Below are 14,852 nucleotides of genomic sequence, written 5' to 3' on the forward strand. Positions count from 1 at the left end.
TGAAGCACCGGGACCCAGGAGGAAAAATCAATAATATTAATCGATACTTGTCAGTTTCCCTTGTTCGCCTCTCTCTCTCTCTCTCTCTCTCTCTCTCTCTCTCTCTCTCTCTCTCTCTCTCTCTCTCTCTCACACACACACACACACACACACACACAGTCCGTGCATCTCAATGAATGACGGTCGCCACTGTGTCCCTCAGGCTCTGGCCTTGTCACCGTTGCGTTCGGCGCCGGACAACCGCTGCCGTGTGACTACAAAAGCCTACCTCTAAGTGTTCCGATGACATTATGATAGGTATTCAGACCGAGACGCAAACAGCCTTCAGTAGGACGCCCAGCCTTGCGGCCCTGGTATTGCGGCGCCAGTGAAACTTGAGTCAGGCAATCGACGCAACTAAACATATAATCAGGGATCAAATATAAAGACGTGATGACATTCAACCCAAATGTAAAGTTCAATGTACACGCTCAGAAAAAAAAAAGTAATGTGGCAACATAAACGGCACCGCTCTCTTCATATAAATGAATGTATGTGTTTAATAGAAAGATATATACTAGATAAATATAAACAAACAGTGAGGAAGATTATAAAGATGGGCAAATGAAATAAATGGTCAAATATCAAACCAAACTTCTTCCTAAGCTGAGTCCTTGCTTCTATTTTTTCCCCCTTTTCTCTTTTCCGTGCTGTGGCCGCCCCTCACAGAGACCCTCAGGCTATTGTGACTTTTACGCTCCTCTGTGGGGCCCATGATCAATTATGATATAATGTTGTAGATAGAAGTGTGGACAGATACAGATAATACAAAGACAGATAGGTAAACTGATAGGTAGATAGCTAATTAAATAGGTAGATAAAGATGAAGAATTTTATTCGGCTAAATCTAACTAAACAGCCTGTGCAGTTCAATCTAGAGAAGAGGCAACCCTCTTCGTATAAGCTACACACAGCTTGGAAATATTAATATAATTCACTTTTGACGAACCTAACCAGAGGGAACGCTTGGTTTCAGTAAAGATGAGAAAGAATGGACGAGTTTAGTGGAATGAAATGTAGAATAATGATTTGTTGATTTGGGTGCAACATACAAAATCCATTAATTATTAAGGGAGGGAACAAACATTCAGCGACAACAATGCAACAACAATAATAAAAAAAAATATAAAAAAAACACTTTCCAACCCCATGAGGGAAAATACGGACGAAAAACGAAGAAGAAGAAGAGGAAGAAGAAGAAGAAGAAGATTAAGAAGAAGAAGAAGAGGAAGAAGACGAGAATAAGAAGAAGGAGAAGAAGAAGAGGAAGAAGAGGAAGAAAAAGAAGACGAGAAGAAGAAGAAGAAGAAGAAGAAGAAGAAGACGAAGAAGAAGAAGAAGAGATTACCAACATGGTGTGAGTTTGTAAAATGAGTCAGGATACGCTGAAGAATTATGGAAGGGTGTATGGGAAAACCACCATGCACTAGAGAAGTAGGGACGAAAATTATTTGATGGCCTGTTATCAAGTGTGTCTGTCTATCTGTTATTCTGTCTTTCTATATCTGTCTGTCTCTATATCCCAAGCCATCATTTCTTCACCCAGCTCATAACTGTCGATATTACAACACAAATAATATGCTTTACCTCTAAAAGCCCATAATTTTACTCCCTATCATGCTGTGTTGTGTTTTCATATGCTAGGTGTGGGACTTTATCTTAAGCCTTCCACAGCTTGAGCTATTACTACTGGAATGACTTTCGCATGTGTGTGTTTGTGTGGAGGAGGAGGAGGAGGAGGAGGAGGAGGAGGAAGGGATTGACGATGACGAGGAGGAGGAGGAGGTGGATGAAGTGGAAGGGATTGACGATGACGAGGAGGAGGAGGAGGAGGAGGAGGAGGAAGTGGAAGGGATTGACGATGACGAGGAGGAGGAGGAGGAGGAAGGGATTGACGATGACGAGGAGGAGGAGGAGGAGGAGGAGGAAGGGATTGACGATGACGAGGAGGAGGAGGAGGAGGAAGAAGGGATTGACGATGACGAGGAGGAGGAGGAAGAGGAGGAGGAAGGGATTGACGAAGACGAGGACGAGGAGGTGGAGGCGGAGGAGGAGGAAGGGATTGACAAAGACGAGGAGGAGAAGGAAGAGAAACGCAAAGATAAGACGAAGGATGATGATAAGGAAGATTGGACGAAAGGAAAAGACAAACTGAAAAAAAAAAAAAATGAAAAGGGTTGTGATGGCAGTGGTGTTGATGGTGCATGGTGGTGGTGCATGCGTCACTCACCTGTTCTGCGTGAGGGTGTAGTGGGGGGAGTGGTGGTGGGGCAGGATCTGGGGGCCACGGGGGGACGTGCCCGGCGCCCCGCCCTGCCCCTGCTGCTGTTGCTGGCGCTCGTACTCAGCACACAGCGTCAGGATTTCCTCAAGCCGCGCCCGCTCCGCCGAGGCCACCTCCTGCTCCCGCACGCGCTCCTCCACCGCCTGCAGGTAACAAGGATAACACAATGAGGGGTGGGTGACATTCCTGGGCCCATACTTATAACGCTAACACTTCGTCTCAGGCTCGTCTTAAGTGCCCAAACTGGCCCTGTGGAGTCCTATATCCTGGGTGGGCTCTGACACACCTCTTACCACTACCAACACCACTACTACTACTACTACTACTGCGCCTCCTCCTCCCACTACTACTGTTTCTTTTCCTTCATATACTGCTACTACTACTACTACTACTACTGTTTTTGGTCATCATTACATACAACGGGTAGACTTTGATTGTACGTCTATTTTAAGCTACATTCACCTGCTTATGAATATGTATCTACCTGTCTACCTAACTCCCCCACCCCCCACCCCAACACTTTACACACACACGCAAACACACAGAAGCGGTCTTTAGTTCGGCCTCGTGATCAGAAGGCATTCAAACTGCATGTCTGTCAGCCAACACATTACATATGCTCCTGCTCATCCATGTTCCAAGGGTAGACAGGAAACGTTATAATCCTACGTATAAATTCCACCCGTGCAGAGGCGGATACGTGACACCTCAACCCGCGGCGATAATCAAAGAGAAGGAGAGCTGTGAGGGTAAATATTGACGCCTCGAAACAATGACTGGCAGCGCGGGGATTCGAGAAAGAACGCCAAGGTTTCATAACGAAGGCAATGTTACCAAGCCGGCCCGAGACACAGCAATACCAACTGGGCGACACTTACCAAACTCAATTCCCTCTGTAACGTACAAAAAAGACATGAATCCTTTGCTCTCCATGAAACAAACCCAAAGAGAACGCCAAGGTTTTATAACGAGGGCAATGTTACCAAGCCGGCCCGAGACAGCAATACCAACTGGGCGACACTTACCAAACTCAATTCCCTCTGTAACGTACAAAAAAGACATGAATCCTTTGCTCTCCATGAAACAAACCCAAAGAGAACGCCAAGGTTTTATAACGAGGGCAATGTTACCAAGCCGGCCCGAGACAGCAATACCGACTTGGCAACACTTACCAAACTCAATTCCCTCTGTAACGTACAAACAATACATGAATCCTTTGCTCTCCACGAAACCAACCCAAAGAGAACGCCAAGGTTTTATAACGAAGGCAATGTTACCAAGCCGCCCGAGACAGCAATACCGACTTGGCGACACTTACCAAACTCAATCTCCTCTGTAGCGTAAAAACAATACATGAATCCTTTGCTCTCCACGAAACAAATCCAAAGAGAACGCCAAGGTTTTATAACGAAGGCAATGTTACCAAGCCGCCCGAGACAGCAATACCGACTTGGCGACACTTACCAAACTCAATTCCCTCTGTAACGTACAAACAAGACATGAATCCTTTGCTCTCCACGAAACAAATCCAAAGAGAACGCCAAGGTTTTATAACGAAGGCAGTGTTACCAAGCCGCCCGAGACACAACGGTACCGACTTGGCGACACTTACCAAACTCCCTTCTGTAGCGTCCAAACAAAACAGCGAGGACCATATTTTCAATCGCTTTCGACTCTCATAACTATTCCTGAAGGCCACAGAGGAGATTGGTCGAGTTCTCATGAGTGTTTTTTTCACATTTATGATGGAGAAGCCTTGACAGATTATCACTACGCTCATAAAACTACTCGTGGTGATATCTACAACCCCTACCACAGCCTTATCAAATATGTGTGTGTGTGTGTGTGTGTACGCCCCGAAAGGCTTGAAAATACGGGCCCCGAAGTCCTTTGCTATCACCGAAACAGTCTTGATCACTCTTCTGTTGCCTCACTCCAGGGCTCAGTACTAGGTCGCAAGGAACTTCACTTTACTAGCTGGGTCATTTCTTCACCTAGCGGATTACCAGACGGCAGAAAGTTAACATATCTTATACAACTGTCAGGACGTTTCAAAGGGTAAAGCTTAAGCAGGGAAAGGAGACAGAATGAGTGGGAAGGAAGATTGGTTAGCAGGGATTGGAGAGCACGTGCGTGTTGGAGAGAAAAAAAAAAAAAAAAAAACGTAGGTAGGATGTTGGAAGTGTGTAGGAATGAAGGGAAATAAAAACTGGGCGGGGGGCGGGGGGGGTGAATTATGAAGAACACCACCACCCTCCCCCCCTCCTTCCCCGACGCTATCTGCCGCCAGTATCACCTCCTCCCTTACAACAAGACGAAGATTAAATGCCACGAAGCCGGCTCAATAAAGGTGAAGGGTGACGAGACTGGCTTCTTCGACGGCAATACCCAACGTTCATGAATACGACACACGAAAAAAAGAGGCAGCATTATAACCGTCCCTTGTTACTAAGCATCACATTACACGACTTGTTAATATTACTGAAATTATTATCATTGGAAAAGCTGAATGAGTACAAAATTACTATCATTGGAAAAGTTGAATGAGTACAAAATTACTATCATTGGAAAAGCTGAATGAGTACAAAATTATTATCATTGGAAAAGCTGAATGAGTACAAAATTATTATCATTGGAAAAGCTGAATGAGTACAAAATTATTATCATTGGAAAAGCTGAATGAGTACAAAATTATTATCATTGGAAAAGCTGAATGAGTACAAAATTATTATCATTGGAAAAGCTGAATGAGTACAAAATTACTATCATTGGAAAAGCTGAATGAGTACAAAATTATTATCATTGGAAAAGCTGAATGAGTACAAAATTACTATCATTGGAAAAGCTGAATGAGTACAAAATTACTATCATTGGAAAAGCTGAATGAGTACAAAATTATTATCATGGAAAAGCTGAATGAGTACAAAATTATTATCATGGAAAAGCTGAATGAGTACAAAATTACTATCATTGGAAAAGCTGAATGAGTACAAAATTCGGTTGTTATGAAGTCTGTAACCACCCCGGAAGACGTATGACACAGATAATTAAGGATAAAGAGAATAAAGAAAGACAGTCCAGATAAAACAATGCATATAAAAAAAAAAATTAAAAAATCAAATCTGCAAACCCAACACACCTATGACACAGGGAATCAGAGACAGAGAATACGAGAAAGATAAGGATAGAGAATAATAATAGGAGTAATAAGATGACAATAAAGATAAAGAGAGTAATAATGAAAGATAGACCAGATAAAAAATACGAGTAAGGAAGTTATCAAGTCCGTAACCCCAATTAATCTAAGACACAGGTAGTTAGAGGTAGATAATACGGGAAATATAAGGATAGAGAATAATAATAGGAGTAATAAGATAATAATAGATAAAGAAAGTAGTAATAATGAAAGGGACCAGATAAAAAAAAAATACGAGTAAGAAGGTTATCAAGTCTGTAACCCCAATTAATCTAAGACACAGGGAATTAGAGATAGATAATATGAAACAAATGGAGAGAATAATACTGAGAATAACAAAAGAATAACAAAGATAAAGATAGACAATAATGAAAGATAGATAAAAAAATGTCTATACGCGTGTGAAAAAATAAAGAATCATGTAGCTCTTCCAAGCATCAAGATTTCAGCAGTAATTCGTGTCGGCAAGAGTCGAGATACACAGCAGATATAAGGTCAACTCAAGAAGGACGTGGAATAGCACTAAGTTACTAATGTATACGTGCTGCTTCTGCCGCCTTACTGCTTAGTGGAGGGTTCTCAATCTTTTTTCAGTGATGGCACCCTGAACTTATATAAACCTTTTTGTGGCACCCCTTTTTCACCGCCCCCCTCCTCACATGAATGAACTTCTTATATACAATTGTACCTGTTTACATTACTTTAATTAATGAATTAAAATTATTATCCATATTCAAACCAAAATTAACATACGGTACAGTACATGCCCAGACATAGAACTCATCAGTTAGGGTAGGCGGTGGCTGAACTGGTAGCGTACTGGGCCCACATTCACCGCGTGATGGACGACGCGGGTTCGAATCCCCACGCTACCTCGGATTTTTCAGTCACCGCCGAGTGGCTTAAAACTACCCACATGCTGTCCTGAAGACCACCCATCAACCCGGACTCTAGAGGAAGCCGTCCAAGCGAATCAAGAACGAGTTCCGGGGGGCAGCATGAGCCAATGCAAGATGGCGCCACTATAAACACTCGCCTGCGCTAGAACGGGCTGAGCCGACCATCAGGCCCCACCTGGAAGAAGCCTTGGGCCGACCATCAGGCCCCACCGGGAGGATGCCTACCGGCGCAATAGGCAGCAACGTAAAAAAAAAAAAAATAATAAATAAATAAATAAAAAAAAAAAAAATTAACTAAAGTTATAAATGCGGACTAACATAAAAAGAAGAAAAAAAGGCATTATTATAAATTCATGATAATCTTGAGGCACCCCGAGGCACTGTCCGTGGCACCCAGTTTGAGATCCTCTGGGCCTTAGTGTTATATTTTTTACCTCGGATGTAAATATTTTTTTTGTTTTTAAGTTCAGTTTCATCTTCATAATTTTTCTTCCTGATCGGCAACAAGATTCAATTTGTATACAACGCGAGTTACCTTCACCCTTATTATTATTATTATTATTATTATTATTATTATTATTATTTTATTATCATTATTATTATTAATTATTACTGTTATCACTTTTATCATTACTATTAACATCATTATCATCATCACCATCATTTTTACTAAACAAGGAGCCAAGTGTTCCCAGTCTCCTTGGTCCTGGCCTGCCTACGCACAACACCTGAAGGCAAGGAGCGGCAGCAGCATCACCAGCGAGGGGAAGAAGATTAATTAGATCAATGGCGGATGTGACTTCATGGAGGAGCACAATACATCCGAGACGTGCTTAACTAAGACATCCTGTGTGTGTGTGTGTGTGTGTGTGTGTTCACCCAGGGTCTGATCACATGCTCGACTCGTGATCGTCAGGTCTTACTCATAGGGGGCCAGTAACCGATTTTTAGTGAAAAACCTTTAGTGGTCTGAGCACGACTCGACCCTCTGCCTGTCAGGTGACAGGCAAAGGTGGTAACCCCTGAGCTATGGTGCTCGTGTGTGTGTAATTCACCACGGCCTGATCACGAGTTGGACTCGCAATCGCCAGCAAGTACACTCCCGATATGAACAAGCTCATGCTCATTGTAGTCGATCTCTGGGTAGTTGGGGGACCTCACACACCACGCACCCCATCCCCCTTGCTCAAGGGGGGACAGTAACCACTCCTAGACAACGGAAAGAATCCGGCCTGAGCGGGGCTCGAACCGAAACCTGTCAGGCCGTGAAGCCTTGCAGCGCAGCGCTCTAACCGACTGAGCTACCGGAGCGATATGTGTGTGTGTGTGTGTGTGTGTGTGTGTGTGTGTGTGTGTGTGTGTTCACGAAGTCAGAGGCTGTATGACCTAGCTAACTGTATTGTGACCCGTCAGGAAATTGTCTTGTCTGCATTAGAAGAGGAGGGAAGAAGACGAGGACGTGGAAGAGGAGGAAAAGAAAAAATCGAAGAAGAGGAGGGGAAGGAGAAGGAGGAGGAAGGGAAGGAGGGGAAGAAGGCGGGTCAAAGGCTGCATGGATGATCGGGGGTGGAGGGGCAGGATGGGGGTGACCCGGCACGACCGTTTCACCGACGCGGATGTTTCTTTTCACATACAATTACGAGTCGTCTGCTCCGCGTGTGTGGGGGTGGGTGGGGGGGGGGGCGTCTCCTTGTATATACACACACACACACACACACACACACACACACACAGGAAGAGGAATCAATTGTTTAAGCTCATCTACGGCATTAGAAGGCGACGCAGCTGTTCCTTCCTCCCCTCGCCCTTCCTTCGTGCCCCGGCGGGGAGAGCTGCGCCCCTGGGGTCACGGGGTCGCAGGTGAGAGCCAGGCGGGGCAAGTGGCATCCGCTGCCTCCCAGGTCACCCTCTGCCGACACGGTGAGAGTTGGCACCACCTCCGACAGGAAGGTGCTTTCTCTCTCTGTCTGTCTGTCTGTCTTCCTCTGTCTGTCTGTCTGTCTTCCTCTGTCTGTCTGTCTGTCTGTCTGTTTCTCTCTCTCTCTCTCTCTCTCTCTCTCTCTCTCTCTCTGCCAAAGTCATCCACAAATACATCCATCCCGCTGTCAGCACGACCACAAACAACCTTATCCGCCAAGAACCCACAACGCCTCGCCTCTCTCCCTCCTTCCCTCTGGCGGCGCCCTCGGGGACGACCCTGGAGTGTGGCTGGAGTGGCGTCGTGCTTCAGGCTCCAGTGAAAGTCTGCCATCCCTGCCTGCCGGGGTTTTTCCCTCTTACTCATGAATGACCTTCCCTCTTCCTCTCTGTCCTGTTTCTCTACATGCTGCAACGCTCCTCCTCTTTGTGTTTCTTAATCTACATGTTTCCTTTCGTTTTGTGCGCAACCTAAGCTGATTCGGGTTCATGTAAGGTTCCTATCCGGACCTCTATAGGGAATTCATCATCATCATCATCATCAAAATCACCTCCACTTCTAAAGCAAGCCTACAGTGCGTCATTATTGGAGGCTACTACTAATCGGAAGGACAAGCTTTCTAATCCCTTCAGCAAGTCCTGGAATCGAATCTGGCCTGCGAAAGGACACGAAGCCTGCGCTGTGTACACAACCCACACCATTAGTTCACGTGTTTCTGGGTTGTCATTAACGTTAGCATTACAGCCCCTAAATAATTATTCTAAGCTCCGGGTCCCTCATGACTACGTAACTGTCTACTTCCAATTTCGTCATATTCTACTATCACCGTGTACCTCGTGAGTGTGAGTCGGGGCCGCACACACACACACACACACACACACACACCCACACCCACATCCACACACTTCCTCACGTGTGGCTCACCGCCTTCCCACACCACCTGCCGCACGCACGCCCTCCACGCCCTCGCCTCGGTCCACGCGCACGCCGCAAGGCTCCCCTCCGGCACAATGGCTGTCCCCCTTTCCATCACCACCGTACACTTTCGCTGTGACAAAAGCATAATTACTTCCCCCCGGTAAGTGTTCTGAACCCTTGCTACTAGCCCCGACACTGTTCTGTAGTCTTAATTCAGGGATATTGGTTGTGGGCCCCAGTCCGTGATAGAACAGTCGGATTTTGTTTTAAGTGACGCCTTTACTTGCTTGCTTGTTCAATCTACCCCCCTTCCCCCACTTTACTTGATTGATGTCGCGATTGAAGTTCGAGTAGATGGACTCTCAGCCTCTGAAAGCTCGGTGGGATTCTGCGCAGGACACTCCACTCATTTCATACCATCCGCGTACAACTCACTCCATCATCTTTTACCCGAAGGCATGTATAAGTGAGTGGATAATTCAGTGAATGAGTGACTAAGTACAAAAATATATACAAATGAGACTGTTTGCACTGCCTGTTTTGGGAAGGGAAAAATCTACATAGAACGAGACATGTACAATATCTGCAAACACGTATACAAACCTTCAACCACTGACTCATCGTGAACAGCCAGACACTGCTAACTTGTGTCCGTCGTGTTCCTCTTATGTTTATGGAGCCGAGGAAAAGTCCAGCTGGATTTGATATAAAATAATAAAAATGAAAACAGAAGCAAATTATCGCTTACCATTATTTGCTTCGCTTTGGAGAAACTTCATTCAAACAAAGAAGTGTTGGCGTCACATCCGTCAGTCGCCTCCCGCTGCCGCCCATGCACACAGCGTTCCCTGCGCTAATGGGCACCTATAGTAACATCCACCGAAGCCCAGGCTGTTCTCTTATCTGACCCTCCCATCCTCCCCACTAGGTTTCCCTGCTGCCGCCTCCTTTTCACCTTCCAAGGACCCAGACGCAACTCTTTCTGCCTAATTCTTCCTTGCTGCCTCCCCTCGCGTCCCTGCTTCTCCTATGCCCATTTCCTGAAGCATTGCTCTTAATCTTCTTAAAGACCATTCTTGTTCCCCCTCTGCCTCCTGCTGATCTGTTAATGGCTTCCTTCCGTGCCCCTTGTAACCCTTGCCCCTCCCCTAACCTATCCAGCCCTGTCACTCTATTGCACTTCCCCTCCGATGCCCCAGCTGCTCACCTTGCGGTTGGTGATGGATAGCACCTTTTTGCCAAGCTTGCCGTGTTGCAGGAGCCCCACCAAGGGAGCCACCACGGCGCTCCACATGGCGCCTCAAACAGTGGGGGACTTATTGTTTGGCGCAGCGATCAGGTCCACCTCTCAACCACTTCACGCACGCCTCTGACTCACCACACGTGAGTCACTGATGACTATTATCGCCAGAACAAAATGATCCAGCAACGACGACACTCAGTTCCTGTCCATCAACTTTGTATAGCAGCCAAACTTTCTCAACACGCTACAGCAGCTGATACACAGCGATCGCCACAGTAACAACCCAACGACACAATGGTGCCGCCAATGGACTGCCTCCCAATTATTCCAGCACCACCGCTGGAACTGCACCGATCACACACAACACAGTACAGCACAGGACACACTGATCACGGGGAACGATAAAGTCACGGTAACAAAGCTAAAAGCACAGTGCGATCCACGTCAGCAACATTACAACACATAAGCAGCGAAGAGTGAGACGCCAGCCTCTGTTGCGTAAGAATGGAACGCGCGATGCGTGCTACCACTCCGATGTGTTCCAGCACACTGACTGAGTGGCGGTAGTGTTCCAGAGACTCCAAGCCCTAACAGCCTCCAGAATGACGTCATGGCCCCTTCACCCCCCCCCCCCCCCCATCGCCTGTGTTGTCACGGAGTTGCCCTCAGGGAAGTCGCTATTAAAAATTTCCCCACGGACATAGATGCATTCCTGAACGTGGGGGCCATCGGGAGGGTCGCCCTTTACTTCCGGTATGGTCTGCCGTGTGTGTGTGTGTGTGTGTGTGTGTGTGTGTTCCAAGTCCCGCGTGTGTTTACTAGGATGGCTCCCTCCGCTCCCCGCTGCTGGCACCAGAGCCTCGCCTTCCTTCACCATCTGGACGAGTGTTTGCGTCGCGCGAGGGATCTTGTTTACTTTATCTACTGAGTCGCCTGGTGCAGCTCTTACTCACCAAGACGCACCCTGCCACATCATTGACCTGCCCTGACTCCCACCTTCACATCACCCTGCACCTTGCCCCTCACATCCACTACACCGCGTCCTGCCACATCACTGACCTGCCCTGACTCCCACCTTTACATCACCCTACACCCTGCCCCACACATCCACTACACCGCGTCCTGCCACATCACTGACCTATCCCGACTCCCACCTCACATCCCACTGCACCTTGCCCCTTCCCCTTCACCTCCTCACCCCGGCACACCACACCACACTCCGGCCATAATAACCCGTCCAAACCACAACGCGGAACACCTTGACTCCCGCATTGCACACCACATCCCGTCCCCCAAAATAACATACCGCCTGCTTCTGAAGACACCCCGGACTCAGAGATCCCAGGTGGGTGCGTCGGGGCGTGAGCTGACACCCAGATGACACTTTCATCCGGTGCCAAAGTTTTCAAAGGACGGTAAAATAACACCTTGAATAACAACTCCGGAGATCTATGTCTGAGGGTCGTATTTTAAAACATTTCGTCGCCCAAGTTCACATAGTTGACATGGCTTTCGTAGGAGCTGTAGGCCTTACCAGGGGTAGTTTTATGACCCTGGTGGTAGTTTGACCCTTCTTCTGTGCCATGAGCCTTAAAAAACACTCATTAAAACCCGATTGATCCCCTCTTTGACCTTTAGAAATAGTTGATGTGAGAAGCGATGGTGTCTTAAAATACAGCCCTAAGCCTTGTAACAGCCCCAAACCCTTGAGACCTGAGATTCCCTCCTAACACGGTACCTAAAGACAGCGACAGACGTTTGTAAAGGTCTAAGGTAACATCTAAAATTACACCTTCAGAGATCTATGTGTGAGCCTAGGCCCCACACTTTTAAACCTCCTGATATACCTTACATACACAATCTATAGAAATGCAGGGTTTTAAGTGGGCAAAAACAGCACCTTAATCACGCATCTGGATATCTACTTGAACCTAGGCGTCCTAACCCTAGAGCTCGGGACACCCTATACTTACACAACACTACACTATCCTACCTTACACTACACTACACTAGAGGTGGTAACACTAGCTCTATACTACATGACACACGGACACATTTCCTCACCTGCTGCTTCTTGAGTTCGCTGTGACGGAGATCTTCGAGGGAGCAGCGAGTGGACGACCTGCTCTCCTCCCTCAGCGGACCGGGAGCCCACGACGCAGACATGGATGGGGACCCCACACTCACCCCAGACCCGCTGGAGGGCGTGCGGAGGTGACCCGACGAGCGGGTGGTGGGCGTAGGCGGCAGCGTGGCGGCCGGACTGGTGGACGTGAGCGGTGCGGGCATTATGGGCACGGGAGGGGCCTGCGTAGTGGGCGTGAGGGGGCCAGGGGTGGAGGGTAGGGATGAGCTAGGGGAGGTGTGGGCGTGGTGGTGGGGTTGAGGGTGGTGGTGGTGAGTGGGGGTGTGGGTAGGGGTGGAGTGGCCAGGCGAAGGGGGCGGCGGGGGCAAGGAGCGGTACATGATGTTGTGGACGGAAGTCATGCCCGCCGAACACACCACGCCGGGGCCGCCGACAGGGCTCCACCGCGCCGCGCTGCTGGGGGCGCGAGGGGCCAGCGGCGGCGGCTGGAAACACGCCAAAAACAAAAAGAAACATCAATACATAGAAAATACTGAACTCGTAAACACAGATAATATAACAATTGCTTAAAATTCAGTGATGAAAACAAAATCTGCAAACACATGGAAAACGCTGCCTGAACACGTGAAAAAACACCCACAATACACATGAAAACATCGCAGGTCATGCACACAGACGCGACGCAGCTGTACACGAGGAAAACGGCGTCAATAAACAAAGGTCCCCAGAGCCTCATGGTGCTCCTCAGATTACAGTGTAGCTTTACAAGGAATCCACACACTATTAGATTACCTAGCTCACTCCACTGAACATAATGGATATAAATCTCAGTCTGACAGCTCTCCCAAACTGAGAGCGCCACACACTATGACAGCATCACACAAACTGACAGCAATCCACAGCCTGATTCCCTCCATATCCTGACAACCCTCAACTCACCAGGTCGCTGTTGGTGAATATGTACTCCCCGGTGAAGCGTGGCTTGGTGGGAGCCCTGCCGCCCGCCACACCGTTGACAGAGGTGTTGGTGGTGCGACCCTGGGATGCTTCGGAGCGTGGCGGCACCTGGGGGAGGAGACGGAGAGATGCACCACCTCGGACAGATATATATACAGGTGTGAGCAAGAAATAGGACACACGACACGGTGCATGCGTTAATGAGCTTGATAACCGAACACGTTAAAAGATAGCGAGAGGTGAATCACAGAGCGACTGACTAAAGATAAAAAAATAAATAACTGCAGTATCATAAAATTGGGTGATATGCTCTTTGTTTTTACGTGTTGGTGAAGTATAATAGCGTAGGCATGTCCGTGTGTGTGTGTGTGTGTGTGTGTGTGTGTGTGTGTGTGTGTGTGTGTGTGTGTGTGTGTGTGTGTGTGTGTGTGTGTGTTGGTAAATATGTGTATGGGTCACGCAGGAGCTTATGTTCTCATGCATTTTTTTTTTTTTGGGGGGGAGAGAGAGAGAGAGAGAGAGAGAGAGAGAGAGAGAGAGAGAGAGAGAGAGAGAGAGAGAGAGAGAGAGAGAGAGAGAGAGAGAGAGGGGGGGGGGGGGGGCTTACCTCAGGAGGAGTGTCAGAATCGCTGTCGCTGTCCTCGCCCGGTTTCTTGTGTTTATTGTTGCTGTTGTTGTTGTTGGTAAGGATGCCGATGGTGCTGCTAATACTGTTGCTGTTGATGTAGTTGTCGTCGAAGTTGGTGGGATGATGGTGGTGCTGGTGTTGATGGTTATGGTTGTGGTGGTTATGGTAGTGGTGGTGAGGGTGGTGGTGCTGGTGGTGGTGGTGGGTCTTCGGTCCGTCTCTGGCTGGGCGGGAGAACTCGCCCGGAAGTGGCAGGTCGGTGGGGGTGCTGGTCAGCGGCTCACGAAGAAGCACCTGCAACGCCCCGACGCAAGAGGAAAATGAGACAACTACTAATGAAGAAAAAAAAAAAAAAAAAAATGTGCAGAGAAGGATGAAAAAGAATAAGAATATGGACAAAAAGAAGCAATAAAAGTTACAACCTTCCGACGCAAGACAGGCGTTAGTTCACACGCAAATAAGCTGGTTAGTTCGCACACAAACAATAGTGATATTCGGAATGATAACAAACACGACCTATACATCACGGAAATTGACCATATACAAACAAAAACTTCATATTAAATCATTCACGCCGTCAACACTATGGTATGCAGAAACTACCTAGGTATATAGAATTTTCTTTACATTATTCATCCCTTGTGCTATCTGATAAGAGGAGCTGAATTGGAAACACTTAGGAAA

General features: G+C 47.4%; 1 protein-coding gene across 10 annotated transcripts in view; it reads right to left on the reverse strand.

The window, feature by feature from the left end:
- LOC127009380 (pleckstrin homology-like domain family B member 1) overlaps positions 1-14,852 on the reverse strand; it is a 145,875-nt gene that overhangs the window by 70,657 nt on the left and 60,366 nt on the right. For all 10 annotated transcript variants that reach the window (XM_050882416.1, XM_050882415.1, XM_050882410.1 and 7 more), the window contains 4 exons: positions 14,148-14,462; positions 13,523-13,648; positions 12,562-13,068; positions 2,270-2,466 (listed from right to left, as the gene is read on the reverse strand). In XM_050882416.1, coding sequence (XP_050738373.1) covers positions 2,270-2,466; positions 12,562-13,068; positions 13,523-13,648; positions 14,148-14,462 — 1,145 coding nt within the window. The remainder of the gene's footprint in view (positions 1-2,269; positions 2,467-12,561; positions 13,069-13,522; positions 13,649-14,147; positions 14,463-14,852) is intronic.

This window comes from Eriocheir sinensis, chromosome 40, assembly GCF_024679095.1.
Source record: "Eriocheir sinensis breed Jianghai 21 chromosome 40, ASM2467909v1, whole genome shotgun sequence".
In the NCBI taxonomy this organism is placed as follows: domain Eukaryota; kingdom Metazoa; phylum Arthropoda; class Malacostraca; order Decapoda; family Varunidae; genus Eriocheir; species Eriocheir sinensis.